Source organism: Girardinichthys multiradiatus, chromosome Y (genome assembly GCF_021462225.1).
Source record: "Girardinichthys multiradiatus isolate DD_20200921_A chromosome Y, DD_fGirMul_XY1, whole genome shotgun sequence".
NCBI lineage: Eukaryota > Metazoa > Chordata > Actinopteri > Cyprinodontiformes > Goodeidae > Girardinichthys > Girardinichthys multiradiatus.
The window spans coordinates 7,434,418-7,450,366 of record NC_061818.1 but is presented as its reverse complement, the minus strand read 5'-3'; the positions used below and the strand labels follow the sequence as shown (position 1 = coordinate 7,450,366).

The window sequence follows — 15,949 nt, the reverse complement described above, 5'->3', positions numbered from 1 at the left end:
TATCTTACATTTACAGAATGAAATCAGAGCTAATGTCGAGCCACATGAATTTTACTGAATGTTTTTGTTAAAGAGCAATGCAAAAAATTTTTTTATTGTGGAGTCAAAGAGAAACAAAGCAAGGTTTCCAAAAGCTTCTTACCAATAAAATCTCAAAAGTGCAGAATGCATTTGTATTCAGTGCCCTTTTCCTCTGATACCCCTAAATAAAATCCATTGCAATCAATTGTCTCTAGAGGTCACGGCTGTTCTGTTGGAGAACAGCAGACAGGCCGGGGATAAAGTTGAGGAGAGGTTTAAAGCAGGGTTAGGTTAGACAACAATATCCCACGCAATGAACATCTTATAGAGCTCTGTTCAAACAATTACAGCTGCAAAGCTAGCAAGACATACCAATACATCTAAACTGAGAAGCCTGTAACAGAACATTACTGAGAAAGTTTGCCAAGAGGCCCGTGGTAACTCTGGAGGAGCTGCAGAGATCAACAGGTGGCAGAATCTGTTGACAGGACAACTCTTAGGTGTGAATCCCACAAAACTGGACTTTGTGGAAAAATAACTCGAAGAAAGTTAGTGTTTAAAGAAAGCCATAACAATTCCAACCTAAATGATTCATGAGATATGTAGGGGCCGCGGAAAAAAGCAGGAAGCAGGTGCTTCTGTCAGATAAAACAAAACTTAACATTTTGTCCTGCATGTATGCAGGAAAACTAACTGCGCCTTGAACACACCAGATACATGGTAAAACATGGTGGTGGAGGCAGAAAACAAAAATTGCTTCTCCATTGAGCCATTTTTCAAAGAACAGCAGTAAAAGATATTAGCCTCTAAAAGGACAAAGCTGGCCGAGTCACACTTTTTAGGCTACAACTGCAGCAAAAGGTGGCTCTGCATACCACACCTCTCATTTCTATATTTTTAAAACAACTATCAACACCATGCAACATTTTACTTTCATTCACCATTGTGAAGAAAACAAAAATCCCAATGAGATCCATAGAGGTTGGTGGCTGTAGCGTGACAAGATGTAAATTAGTTCAAAAAGTTCGATTACTTTTGGAAGGCACTGTATTTGAAATCTGAGATATTTTTGTGTTCCTAGAAATGTGATATGCCAATGCTCAAATTTGTTTTGACACATGAAGGCTCCATCATTGAGTTTTTGCTTCTCTTTTAAGACTCACAGCATCATGCCGGTCTGTGTATGGATATGTTTCTGTGAATAGACGTATTCCCAAATGCCGCCCTTGTTCCCCTTTGAGGGAGGCAGCTTTGTTTGCTGTAATGTTGTGTTTGACAGAAAGGGTTACTGTCCATTAGCCAAACCTCACAGGCCTGGACCCTGTTGCTCAGGTGCTGAGCGTTGTTCAGGAAAAAAAATAATTGATTTGTGTGTTAGAAAGATGTTTTACGTCCAGTCTGTCTCTCTGCATCTTCTTTATCCTCCGATTTGCTGTTGGTAGGATCTGAGCAGTCAGTATTTCACTGAGCAGCCCATATTCTCTGCTTGTCATAGGACTTGAGTTGATTATAAGTGATCATAGGAGACTGTCTGGAAACATAGATCACTTGCCTTGATCTAAGATGACAACATTCATTATCTGCTCTATAATGTTTTGGAGAAACAAACGTTCGAAAGAAGGATATTCATCCTTGATTTCTTTTCAAATTCAGTCTAAGTTTATAATGAGCAAAACAGCTCACATAACCAAGCCAGAGATTCATATATGAGCATTATTACCTTCCCTAGAATCTCCTTTGTCTCCAATCAAGCACTTGTAAATGCCTTGCCCTGCCTTTAGGTTTCATGACAGACAATCAAAACAAATGTTCACCTTGAAAATGTGTTGCACTTAGATTTGTTTGCAGGTTCAGTGGCTTTTTACTGGTCAGCTGCAGCACATTAAGCACAGCATAAGGTTGGCTGCAAACAACATATGAGCATTTTGTAAGATACACCTTCCTATATAAACCATCAGTAACTTTCCTCCTATGTTAGATTTGTGATGATCTACAGGTGTTCTTGTTTTAGCTTTCATTTTTGAGTTCTTTATTGTTGCTTTTAAGGTCTTGCTGGTCAATTTATTGCTTTGTGTTCATTAAGAGTCTGTTAGATCTTGCCTTATTAATTCATTTCTTTCTAATTATTTTATTAGTTTATTCCTGTGTTCTGTTCTCTGTTTATACTAGTTTCTTCCCCTTAGGGTTAGGATTTGTTTTTCTTCCTGGTTTAGTGATTTCTTGTGTCTTAGTTCAGCTCCTCGGTGTTAATTAGTCTCCCTTCTTCAGTCTCTCTGCTTACCTCATTCCTCAACTGCTCCACACATCCTGTGACTGACGCACATGTATCCTGTGTCATTCTCTACACCTCCCTCAGTATTTAAGCTCTGTGGTTCTCATCATTCTTTGCTCGATTCTTCCATTATCATGTCTGTTACCTTGTCCATTGTTCAGCCTCATTCTCCGCTCCTCTGCCCGTGCTGTATGGCAAGTCCTCCTTGTGCCGTAACATCTGTAAATGTTCCGTATTTTTATTCATAAACTGTTGTCCCCTCAGTCAGCCTCTCCACTTGGGTCCTTTACATCCACAAACCTGACTAAATTAATCTGTTCCCCGTGTGCACTGAAGACGCTAAAATAAGAGTACTTGTGAACTTTAAATTTTCCACAGCTGAGACTGTTAGAGATAATTACATAAAACTATTCTAAAAATCTTGAGTTTTTTATGTTTTATTTTTATTTTTACATTTATTGATTAGCCTGGATTTCAGGTAAGATGTCAATATTCATTTCTTGTTAAATTGATAAAAGCAACACCTAGAATAGGTTTCAAACTAAGTTTTTTTGATATCTCAAATTAAACTTGACTAGTAAGAATATGATTGTAATCAGATGTTTACATATACAGTATGAAAAAGATATGTTACAAAACATTGACTTTGTTGTCCTTCAGCCACTTAACTAATCTAGTGGCATGTTTAGGGTTATTATCCATTTGGAATACCTGTTTGTGCTCCAGCTTAGCTTCCTGGCTGATGTCTTGAGATGTTGCTTCATTATTTCTACATAATGTTCTTTCCTCATGATTCCATCTACACTGTGAAGTGCACCAGTCGGTCCTGCAGTAAAATACACCCAAAAGATGACACTACTAGCCCTGTACTTCCCAGTTGTGATGGTGATCTCAAGCTGGCAAGCTTCATGCATTTATTTTTTTTATACTGCTGTAGAAGTGATGGTTTCTTCCTCTTTAGATGGCATTTTAGCCAATGCTTGCACCGGATTTGTTTCACTGATAATGACACTCACTTAAAATTTTCAGTCAGTATATCAACAAAGTGTTTGCTTTTGCTTTTGGGTTAATGTATTAATTTTTCACCAGAACTATTTCTGATACACAGGATCTGTCTCCTTTCTGAACAGTATGATTTTAGCAATACAAATGGATCTTATACAAGAAAAGTTTAGTTGAGTTTAATTTAACGTCAGATTGTGTGGGTAAAAAAGATTGGCTGTTTTCTTAAATTTATGAAATCTTTTGATTTTCATCTGTATTTGGAATTAGTGTTTCTCCTCCTTCCCATACTTCTATTCCCTCTTATTAAAAATAATTTTGCACCCATTTTCCTTTGCCTGTGACATTTTTGGCAACTCTGGTACAACTCTTATTACGCCTGGTAAAGATGTGTTAATAACCTTTAAAAAATTCATACTGTATTACAGTAGCACAACCAGGCACAGAATAATGTTTTGCAGTTCTTTAATGATGATCTTTGAAGTTTGAGCCTCTTTTCTTTATCTCATTTACAACCATAAAGATCAATAAACAAAAATAAAAAATAGTAAACATAAAAAAATTTAAGTTAAAGGAATTCTTAGGGATAATTTAGTTAACAAACAATATATCTTCCTCAATGAATAAATATATTCAGAGTTTAGATTGTTTTAAAATATTTCAGAGTGTGATTGTCCTACTACATTTAAAATTCATTCTTGTTTAAGGATTTTTTTTACCCATCAGTGAAGCCAGAAAATGTGGAGGATGGTGTACTTGCCAACAACTGACTAATAAAATGCAAATATTGTTCGTCTTCGGATGATGAAACCCTGTTCGCCTCTGTGTTTTGTACTGATGTTGTGGCAGTTACTAATGTTGGCTGCTCATGAGCTGCGAGACTTGCGTAATTTGGGCTTAATATGCAAACGAAAAGAGAACATTCCTTGTAACTCTTTTTACAAAAGATTTGTCTGAAACAAATGTGAGGCGGGAATAAAAAAAAAGACGTGCTAACATCTGTTGAAGAGTTTAATTTTATTAATATTTAACAGGCAAGGAATTGCATTCTTCCCCATCAGCAATTAAACTACTCGTGTTGCTCTGTGAAGAAATTAGCACACCAGGGGTCAGTTTTTATTTTAGATTCATGCAGAGTTGATTGTGTTTTCTTGGAGTTTGACGGAAAACGTTATCTATCTTCTTTTTTGCTTCTCTTAGATAATTAATTGGAACAAGTGCTTGATAACTTAATTCAGTTGGACCCTAATCTGTTTGAGAGTCTGTAACTTGAGAAAATAAACTGTGGGGATAGGTTGTTTTCCATCCTTCAAAACAGACCAGAAGTATTTTAACTACAGTATGTTATCTCTCAGTTCCCACACAGTTTGGAAACACCTAGAATTGAAATTCCCTGGTCCGGAGGGGTATAAAAAAGAAAATTAGGCATGGAAAGATTTTGTTTTATTCCTTGTTTTAAAGTTCCACCATCCATCCATCCATCCATCCATCCATCTTTGCTTTCTTCCGTCCGCCCATCCATATATCTGCTCCTCCATCCCTTAAATGTAGTTATTTTTACTTTCAAGGTAACCTAGAAGGTATTAGGAACTCTGGAAGTTCTGGGCCTGGAAAAAGAAGGAGCATGAAAATGTATTGGAACCCTGTGATCTGCATGAACTAACCTTTTAGTGGCTTTAATTTTTCTTACTTTTTTCTTCAGATTCTAGTCCATGTTGGCTTTCTGACGGAGGAGTCTGGAGATGTTTTCAGTCCTAAGGTACTGAAGGGAGGGCCTCTGGGTGAGATGGTGCAATGGGCCGACATTCTCACTGCTCTCCATGTGCTTGGACATATAGTCAAAATCTCGGTTTCTCTCAAAGAACTGCATGGGTAAGCCTAATCATTACCATCCCATTGTTGTGGAACTACTCTGTTTTAAAAGTTAGATTCATCAGGTATTTTCTGTAAGCCTATTACCTGTTTCTTTATGCTGGATAAACTCAACCCTGGGGAGCCTAACTGAAGATCTTTACCTGCACATTGTGTCTTTGGCTGCAGACACTGTTAAATTCTTCCTCAGCAGAAAGCTGTTTAAGCCTTAAGGCTGTTCTTCTGGTTCTGCACCTCCTGCCTGTTGCAGCCCACTGACTTCTGAGTAAAAACGGGCCTGTCATTAGTCATTATAAACACGGTAATGCCAGTGGACATTCTTATGTGCATTTAAGTCAGACCAGCAGATTTGGAATATAATACAAAAAAAATCAAATCAAATCACTATTTACCTGTGACACTGTAATGGGTGCAAAAGACAAGGGGCAGACAGGTCTAGTCTTGCCTGGGAGAACTGATAAGTAATCTTTCAGAGCTGCCCTGGCTTCATGCTGGCCAGTCAAGAAAAATGTCTGTTTACAAATCAGGATTTGCTTCTGCAGCACAGGGGTTGGTAACAAGGTTTCCTGGTTATTGGGGACTTTTTCCAATGCTGTAGCAAAGGGACATGGGCATGGAGGAATTATTGCTGCCCTCTGATCCCAAATTTCAGGCCATGAAGAAAAGCGGCTTTGATAAGCCGGTTCTAGTTAGACAAACCTGGTGGGAAAGGCTCGGTGGGAATGCTTCTGCTGGCCATGGCATTATTTATTCCAATAATTGGTGTCGCTGTGTATTGAATCCCAACAACCTGTCTCCGACTGAAAAGCAACAACATTTCTTAGTAAATGACACAACTTTGAAGGTTAGGACTTACTCTTTTACAGTTCCGTTTTTGTGTGCAGAGGCAGAAATAGTTCAGACATTATTTTCTTTTTTTTATGGAGGTGTTACAGCATAACATTCAGGCTTATATTGGATTCCACTCAGCACCAAATGAAAGATTCAGCCTTTCAGCAAATCTGACAGATGGCTCTAACTACTGAAAATGATTCTTACAGACTCTGACCACACTTCTGGATCAAATATACAACCCGGTATACACATGCCTATTTATTTACAGCCAGTTAATGACAGGCACCAAACAACTATAAATCTAATTTCTGTGGCTATTAATGAGCAGAAGAAGAAAACATTTCACTCCATCTATACTCTTACTCTCGTACATGCTATTAAATTGACAGATCGTTACGTGGGTTGTGTTCCCACACAATCCCCTCAGGCTTGTGTCTATTTACATCCTACCCTTCGCCTTTTTACCCAGGCATTGAAAAGAAGCTTGATATCACTGGACGAGCTGCTGATGTAAACAGAAGTATTGACAAGGGCAGCGGCCCCTCTCATACAGATTGTCCATGCTGGGAATTTATTTATAGTTGGTGTCAACCTGTTGTACTGCATAACATACAGTAATTGCCTCTGATTGGCGACGTTCAGCCACAGAGGCGTATCCTCTAAGAGGTCTCTTTGGCTGTTGCCGTCTCTTTGCTTCCCTACCAGAACAAATCACTTAGCTCATGTCCTAAAAAAACATTTTTTCTGCTTAAAGTAGTTTATTCACTGGGCGTCCAATAGGTGCACTTACAGTTTTTGGAAAAACAATTTTATTTCTAAAATTTGGTATATCTTGATATTGTGGAAAACCATCAACGGCCTCAAGTTCAAAGGGCTGGACAACTGTTACATTTAAGAGAGTTAAAGCATGTCAGATGTTAACTGCTGTGAATATGTATTTGCTCTCTTACAGATTTCTTCTATTTATTGTCATACTTAAACATTTATGATTTTCAAACAAATATTAACATTACACAAAGATAATCTTAGTGAGTACAGAGATCAGTTTCCACTTGATGGTTTAATGTAGAGAGGGGGAAAAGATATAAAACTAACCTGGCTCTATGTGAAAAGTTGCTGCCCTCTAAACCAAATACTGGTTTGGCCAACAATTGCCATTAAGTGTTTGTTATAACAAGTAACATGTTTTTTTCATTGCAGTGGAAGTATATTTGTCCTGTTTTTTGAGCGTAGAGGGAAAATTGTTTTAATTCAGCCACAATGGAGAGGTTTTTATATGATTTTCAGATTTAAATCCAGACGTCAACCAGGCCACTCCAAAACATTAATTTTTTTAGCAACTCGTCTCCAACTTATCCTTCAGTATATCCCAGGTATGTTTAGGTTGAAGTCGGATTGGTGGTCTTTCCCCCGCAGGATCTTCTGATAGAACAGAACTTAGTGGTTGATCAATTACAGCAAGTTGTACAGGTCCTGAAGCAGCAGACCTTACCTAGATCATCACCCTTCTACAACCATGTTTGACTGTCAGGACAATGTTCCTTCTTTGAATTGATGTTAGTTTTAATGGGAAAATTTGTGATTTCACAGAATACATTTCCAATATCCAAATGTTTTTTGTTTTGTTTCTGGGAAATGAAATGTATGATGTTCTGTTTTGTTCTTTTTCATTAAATTGGGTTTTTGCCTTGGAACTGTTACAAGGAGGGGATTTTGGCCTATTAATTCAACTTCTGTGCTTTATATGTTGTTCTGGATTGTTTACTAACTTCCTATATGAGTTGTCACTGCACTTATAGACATTATTGTGGTAGGCCAGCCACTTCTGGAAAGGTTCAACTCTGTTCCTTGTTCTCTCTATTTGTGGATAATGGCTCTGACTGTGATTCGTTGGAGTTTCAAGGCCTTAGAAAATACTTTTTAACCCTCTCTAGACTGACAGACATCAAAATGTTGTTTCTCATCTGTTCTTGAACGTTTTTAGATCCAATATGATGTGTTGCTTTTTAAGATATTTTAACTTACTTTATGTTGTCAGACAGGTGTATTTTAAAGGAATTTCTACATTTTACAGGTCAGACTTGAATTGGGTTTGGTGTGTGTAGTGAGATTGTACCAAAAAATGCTGTTAAAATAGTTATTTTTATACTTTCACATAGGGACAGGTTGGTGTGTGTAGCTTTTTTCTTGTAATAGGTGAAATCACCTTTTAAAAACTACTTTTTTTACTTTTCCAGGTTATCTTTGTCTGATATTGAAATTTGCTTGACTTGAAACATCTGAGTATGATAAAAAACAAAAACCGGAAGTAATCTGTAAGGTGATAAATGCTGGTTTAAAGCACTGCAACTGGTCAACATATCTACGTTATACTATTTCAGTTAAATATGGAAAATTAAATTAGACTATTTAACACTGTGATATAATATATTAAGGCTTATTACTATCTTATTTTAAACTTGCGGAGATGATTTAAATACAAAAACATTTTGGATGACAGTTTAGTTGGCAAATATTGGTCAATCCAAAAATTCTTTGTTTTTGCTTCTTTGCAATTTTAATGCATTGTTCAACATAATATCAAAAGACATCACTAAAAAATATGCGAGTCATACAACATGCTGCTGCAAAGTTATTTAAACATTCTAACATGCCAGCTCTTGTAACTCCTGATTTATGTGTATTGCACAAGCTTCTTGTGGAGTATAGAGTTCATTTTAAAATGTAGGTGCTTAGACTAAAAGCACTGAATGGTCTGGCACAAGCTTATCTGTCTAATCCCCAGACTAAACATAGAGTTTCTGTCTATCCATTTTCTACATAAAGATTATGTTAGTCATTTCCCATACAAGACTGAAAACTTAAGGAGATTAAGCTTTTTGGGTTGTGACTTCAGGGGGTGGAACAACGTGTCTCCACAGATGCATTTGGTTGAATCATGGGTTTCTTTTACATATCAGTAAGACTTAGCCAGGCATTTGGCAAGCAGTACACGAGCAGAAATACTTATCTGTCTTTGCATGTTGGTATTTTGTTTAATGTTTTTTAGGTTTCATTGCATTTCTGCTCCTGCTTTTTTGTTCTTATGCACATTAATTTAGATTTTCATGATCTTTATATCTTGTACAGTACACTGGACGTGTCTTGGAAAAGTGATTTATAAATGAATTATTCATTCATTCATTGATGTAGTAAAATGATATAAAGGAAGTAGGATTTCAGGATTGCACCAACACAAATTCATCACAGTGTGGCAGAGTTAAAGATGAGAGCAAAGGCCCATAAGAATGAGCCAACTGCATCCGACAGAAGATACCACCTGCAATTCTGAATCATGATTGGCCAGAAATGTGTGAGGTAAAAAAACAAAAAAAGAAGAAATCTGTAAGGGCATAAGCGCTTTTTCATAGCACTGTATTTTGAGTTTTATTTTTGCACAATTTAAGTCCAGAACCAAAAACCTATCCTGCTTTAGCCATTGTTCCCAGCCCTCACTGTTGGTGTTCCCTAGATCTGGGTTGTAATGTCAGATTTAAAGACAAAGTTCTGGTATTTGTTTAAAAATTGAGCAATTTCATGTACCAGTGTCTCTTGCAAGATGTTGAGTCATGAGAAGAATAGTAATTAATGAACTAGAAAAATGTGCATTTCCTGCGAAAATGCAGTGTGAATGCTGAAAGCTGAATTTTTTAGCTGAAAGCTGCCAGAAACAAGCTGAAATTGACCTCACACAATCTGCTAAAATTTAATGAATTAGAAGAAAACAGAAATGCTAAACTCATGTTGAAAGCTGGCAGAAAGTGGCTAAGGTTGACAGCAGAATGTCAGCTGAAATCTTTAATTTACCCCATCTACTATGCAAAAAGCAATGTATAAGGTAAAATGAGCTAAAATGCTCATTTAGTAAGCCTATATTCAAACCTTTGAATATAGGCTTACTACAGCCTATATTCAAAGGTCTATGAAATTGCCCTTTAAAATTGTTCACTCTTGTTCAGGTGTTGGAACAGCAGTAGAAGCTGTTTAAGTAGCTGACATCAAATGATCGCTGTTTTTATGCTCCCCTGGGACCTATGAAGATGGTCTTATCATCATAAGTCACAGAGTAGTGGTTTCATTCTGGTTCTGATAGAGATTCTGACTGGGGTTTTGTTCCTGATTCTGATAGAGGGTTCCTCCTTGATCTGATGAAGATTTGTACCTGGTTCTGACAGAATTTCGACCCGTTTCTGATGGATGCTTGTACATGGTTCTGGTGTAGAATTGTTCAAGGTTCTTATGGAGATTTTTGCCTGGTTCTGGTGGAGTTGGGACCAGGTGATTAAGATTTCTTCCAGGCTCTGATAGATCTTGGAACTGGTTCTTATAGAGGTTTCTTTCTGGTTCTGATTGAGTTTGGACCTAGTTCTGATAATGGGTGACTAACTGGTCCTGATGGAGAATTCCTCCTGGTTCTGATGGAGTTTGGGTCTGGTTCTGATGGAGATTTGTTCCTGGTTCTGATGGAGTTTGGGTCCGGTTCTGATGGAGATTTTATCCAGGTTCTTGTGAATTTTGGAACTGGTTCTGATAGAGGTTTCTTTCTGGTTCTGATTGAGTTTGGACCTGGTTCAGATGGTGGGTGACTAACTGGTCCTCATGTAGAATTCCTCCTGGTTCTGCTGGAGTTTGGGTCTGCTTCTGATGGAGGGTTCCTAACTAATTCTGAGGGAGTTTGGGTGTGGTACTGATGGAGATTTGCTCCAGGTTCTGATGGATTTTGGAAAGGGTTCTGATAGAGCTTTCTTTCTGGTTCTGATTGAGTGTGGACATGGTTCTGATAGTGGGTGCCTAACTGGTCCTGATGGATAATTCCTCCTGGTTCTGATAGAGTTTGGGCCTGGTTCTGATGGAGATTTGGTCCTGGTTCTGATGGAGTTCGGGTCTGGTTCTGATGGAGGGTTCCTAACCGGTTCTGAGGGAGTTTGGGTCCGGTACTGATGGAGATTTGCTCCAGGTTCTGATGGATTTTGGAAAGGGTTCTGATAGAGCTTTCTTTCTGGTTCTGATTTAGTTTGGACCTGGTTCTGATAGTGGGTGCCTAACTGGTCCTGATGGATAGTTCCTCCTGGTTCTGATAGAGTTTGGGCCTAGTTCTAATGAAGAATTCCTCCAGCTTCTGATGGAGTTTGGGTCTGGTTCTGATGAATGTTGGACCTGGTTCTGATGGAAGGGACCTCCTGATTCTGAAGGAGATTTGGACCTGGCTCTGGTGGAGTTTTCTTCCTGGTTCTGATAGGTTTGACCTGGTTCTGATAGACTTTGGACCTGGTTCAGATGGAGGTTTGTACATGGTTCTGATGAAGATTTGTACCAGGTTCTGATAGAGATTTATTTCTGGTTCTAATGGACGTTTTGTCCTGGTTCTGATAGAGTTTCCATCTGATTCTGATGGATTGTGGACGTGGTTCGTATGGAGGTTTTCTAACTGGTTCTGATGGAGATTTCCTCTTGGTTCTGATGGAGTTTGGATCTGGTTCTGATGGAGATTTGTTCCAGGTTCTGATGGATATTGTATGTTGTGCTGATAGAGGTTTTTACCTGGTTCTGACAGATTTTGGACCTGGTTCTGATGGAAGGTTCCTAACTGGTTCTTATGAATATTTCCTCTTGGTTTCAATTGAGTTTGGGTCTGGTCCAGATAGAGATTTGTTCCAGGTTGTGATGTGCTAACAGCCTATATGCAAAACTCTTTAAAAATCGCATTTTAAATTTAATCACTGTTGTCTAGCTGTTGGAACAGCAGTACATGCTTTTTAAGTACTTGACACAAAATGGCCGCCATGTAGTTGCTTTCTATGAAGATGGTCAAAGGGTTAGGGGTCGGGTCAGGTTTAGGCCATAGAAATGAATGAAATGAATGGAAGTCAATGCAAACTCCTCTCAAAGACAGTAAAACAGGGATGTATGTATGTGTGTGTGTGTGTGCCAAGGCTCTTGTGTGTGTCTGAGTTGGAGACAGGGAGAGAAGAAAGGCAGAGTCACATACAGACATATACAGTGGAAGATGCACAGAGCTATAAATAGAACAGTGAGGAATGAATCAGCCAATCAGCAAAGAGTGTCAGTGTGACTTGACACCTGCAGCATTTCTAATGCAGCACCTCACTATCGTCCCCCTGTGGCCTGGGCTTTTAACATGGAGGTGATGGCTCCCGGACTACCGCCCATAACTCAGAAATCGTAAGGGCTATCGATGTCATTCTTGGACCGTTTTTCTCAGAACAGACAGGGAAATGAAAATGTTAACACTTTTTTCTTGAAAATATAATATTAAAGGCAAAACACTAGGTGAAAAGAAAGGGAAAAATGGAGAAAAACACAAAAATGCCTGAACATGCTCTCGAACAATGTCTAATAACTCGGAAACTATAAGGGCTATCGATTAGATTCATGCACCGTATGAATCAGCAGGCCTTGCTGAATAATCATGGAGCTTCTCAGGTTTCTACAAAACTCTGGGAGGTGTGACCCTGTGAAAAAGTGGATCATTTTGACAATTTTTAACCCGAGTGAAGGTGAATTTTTCACTCTCAAACAAACCTACTTCACGAGAAAATGATAAAAGGTATCCAAAAACTTTTTACACCGTAGGTATCAGCAGGGATCGATGAACAATCCTGGAGATTTTCGTATGTCTACATAAATCCGTGTAGGAGATATGACAGTGTAGAAAAGTGGATAATTTTGAAATTTTTCAATTCTATGCGATTTTCGGAAGGACAGATTTGGTACTCATAAACAAACCTTTTTTATGACAAAATGATAAAAGGTATTAAAACAATTCCTTCACTGTGAGCGCCAGCAAGGTCTGAAGATAAATCTCCAGAAGGCTCATGTCTCTACCTCGAATGGTTTACGAGAGGCGGCGATTCGAAAACGTGAGTTTAAGGATTTTTTGTCCAGATTTTTTCTGAAATTCCTATAGATTTCCTATACAGGGTGTGTTGACTTTGCGCTGCTTTGGGGCATGTTGCCGGAAAACTCTTTGTCCCACATCAATGAGGGTGACATTTTCTGAATTGCGAAAGAGCATCCTACATTTTGATGTATAATTTGTATAGGTAGAGTGAAAATGGAGCGAGTGAAGAGAGTTTGTTCGTTCTTTTTCAGGTTATTCAAAAACTTAGAGTACACTCTAGCAACACGAACATTCCATCATTGAATTACATTATAAAACTGAAAATCTGAAAAAATTATAATAAAGTTTCAATCCAAATTGTAGAAAAACTGTAAAAGATATCAAAAAGTTGAATTAAACAGTAATAGCAGAAGGTTGTGAAAGCATTTTAAAAGTTGAATGGTGTTTCTAGCTGAATGTATGCAGAAGTAGTTAAATGGCAAAAACAGTTAGGTTTTAGCAGAATGTTTGAAGTTTCCCATTCATTTCAATGGGAGCAAAAAAAAAAAAAAAAAATGCCTTCAGCATTCACACAATAAAAAGGTGGTAACAGAAGGAGACTATAAGTACACTTTCCTTTACCATTCTGGCTTTATTGGAATTGATGTCAAGAATGAAGTAGCCTTGAAATGATTTTTCAATTATGCTGACACTTGTGGCATACTCAGGGGTTTTGGGGCAGGGGCGGGGGTGGGGGGAGGGGCAACGAGAGGTTATGGCAGTTTACAGAGGGACTAAGACACCTGTCACTTCTGCTCGGAGATCTCCTCCTCATCTTGTTCCCAAGCGACACAGGTAATTAGCCTGCAACAGAGTGTGGCAACATGACACCTCAAGAGTGAATAACTGGAGGAGGAACAGGGAGACAGCTGGTGCATTGGGACTCATTTCTATGGGGAAAGTGGAGGAGTAATGTAAGCACACAGTTTCACGCAATAGTGCTGTCACCCACAAATAATCTGAAGAAAAACAATTATTCCATGCTTTTCCAAACACACACGCTGTCCTCCACTGCAGTGAAGGTTGCTGCCATGTCTCTCCCAGTATGACTCCACACTCCACTCAGACTACCTTTTTTTCTGATACTGAAATGTATTTTGACATGTTGTTGTTGCTTTGCATCACCCTCTCATGTGTTCGGGGTTTTGCATGCAGAGTGTGAATTTGACTTACATGAGCTGTTTGTAGATTTCTGTCACATTTATGTCTTGTGAGGTTCTTGACAGAGCACATCAACTAAACCTGTAGGTAATTTCACCCCGTTTCCTTGGCACAAACACAAAGATAAGCCTCAATTATTCAAAACTAGTCAGATTGAGGGTCAAGTGTGTCTGCAATTTTCTGTAACCATGCCTTGAACACTGGATGTAATGACAGACATACACAGTCACTGTGATGTGCAAAATAAGATCATCTAAATCTAAGCACTTTGTTTTCTTCTTCCTTTTAGCCATGGAACGATCCTTTTACACTTCTAGTCTCAGGGTGTTCATCTCTGATGCCCTTGTAGCCCACAGCCCTTTGATTGATGTTTCTTTGGTTTGAGATGAGCCTTGTTAAAATTAGAAGGGTAGTATAGAGAATTTTGGATTTCTTTTGATTTTGCAATTAATGTTTGTTACTTTCATTTTATTATTGTGGGTTCCTGAAATCCTCTTATGTCCTTGTATCCTTTGGTGTACTTAATTTTTTTAAATACATAATTTCCCTATTAGTCAGGTTTTTTGATAGATTTTCGGTTTTCATTTTCTATTATATATTGATGTAAAGATACAGCCTAATCTGAAAAAGTATGAATTTCCTTTGAACTTTTTCAGATTTTGCCACAAACATGTATGAAAGTGGGATATTGGTATTGAGACACATTTCATATGATACCCTTCAATAAAATGTTGTGCAACCAGTAGCGTTCAGAAGTCACATAAATAATAGAGTCCACTTGTGTGTGATGTATACATCCAGCTGCTCTGCAAAGCTTTGTTAGAGAATATTAGTCAACAAACAGAGAAATTTAATGCAGGGTTATGTTATGTGACATCATATCCTTAGGTTTTTAAAATCAGATGGAACACTGTTTCATCTATCCCCTGAAAATGGAATAAAAAAGTATGATAAAACTGCATCCCTACCAAGACATGGACATCCAGCTAAACTAAATGTATGTGCAAGGAGAATGTTAATCAGATGGTCAGTGAAGATGCCTTGGTGCAACATTATGCTGCGGGGTGCTTCAACAAGGATAGGGAAGCTGGTCAGAATTGGTAAGATTGAATGGAGAAATATTGAGGACAGTCCTGCAAGAAAACAGTTTAGAACTTGTGAAATATATAAGGTTTGGTTGTAGGTTTAACAAAAATGAGTTAAAATGAAATGGTTTAGATAAAAGAAAAAACTATTCATACCTTATAATGGCCTAACCAAAGTCCAGACCTAAATCCAAATGAGAAACAGTGGTAAAACTTTAAAACGGGTGTGAACAGACATTTCCCATCCATTCTGACTAAGCTTGAGCTATTTTACAAATTAACATGGTCAAAGATTTCAGCTTCAGATGATATTCATTAAACTATTGTAAACTGCATCACAGGTGATATGAAAAGCCCTTCTTTTTGATAAGTTTAAAAATGACCCTGGATGTTGCTATTGGATATGTAAAGGTATAAACAGCTTCTTTACCTCTTTGTTTTTAATTTGCAGAAAAAACAGTGCATTGTTTTAGCTCAGTGTATATTTTTGATCATTGTAGCAAGAACATTGTTTTTTAGTTTCCCTTTAATCTTCCTAACTCAAGTGCTCTCTTTACCATGACCCCACTCCCTCAGCAGTGAACCTTATGGCCTATGTAATTCCTTTCAAAGTGTGCAGCCTCCTTACATCCTTACAGCTGCCCAACAAACCTCCGTATACTCCTGTGCCTGAAAATTCCCCTGCCTCCTGGATGCTTCTGTGTCTTTCTTCATTTGTCTCTCTCTCTCTGTCTCATTCACCATTCAGAGTTTCTGTAGTTG

At 38.1% G+C, this 15,949-nt stretch overlaps 1 protein-coding gene across 1 annotated transcript in view; it reads left to right on the top strand.

Moving 5' to 3' along the window:
• Positions 1–15,949, top strand: part of LOC124864984 (alpha-1,6-mannosylglycoprotein 6-beta-N-acetylglucosaminyltransferase B-like) — a 109,759-nt gene that overhangs the window by 59,608 nt on the left and 34,202 nt on the right. The window contains exon 8 of the mRNA XM_047359956.1: positions 4,998–5,167. Within this exon, the coding sequence (XP_047215912.1) occupies positions 4,998–5,167 (170 nt within the window). The remainder of the gene's footprint in view (positions 1–4,997; positions 5,168–15,949) is intronic.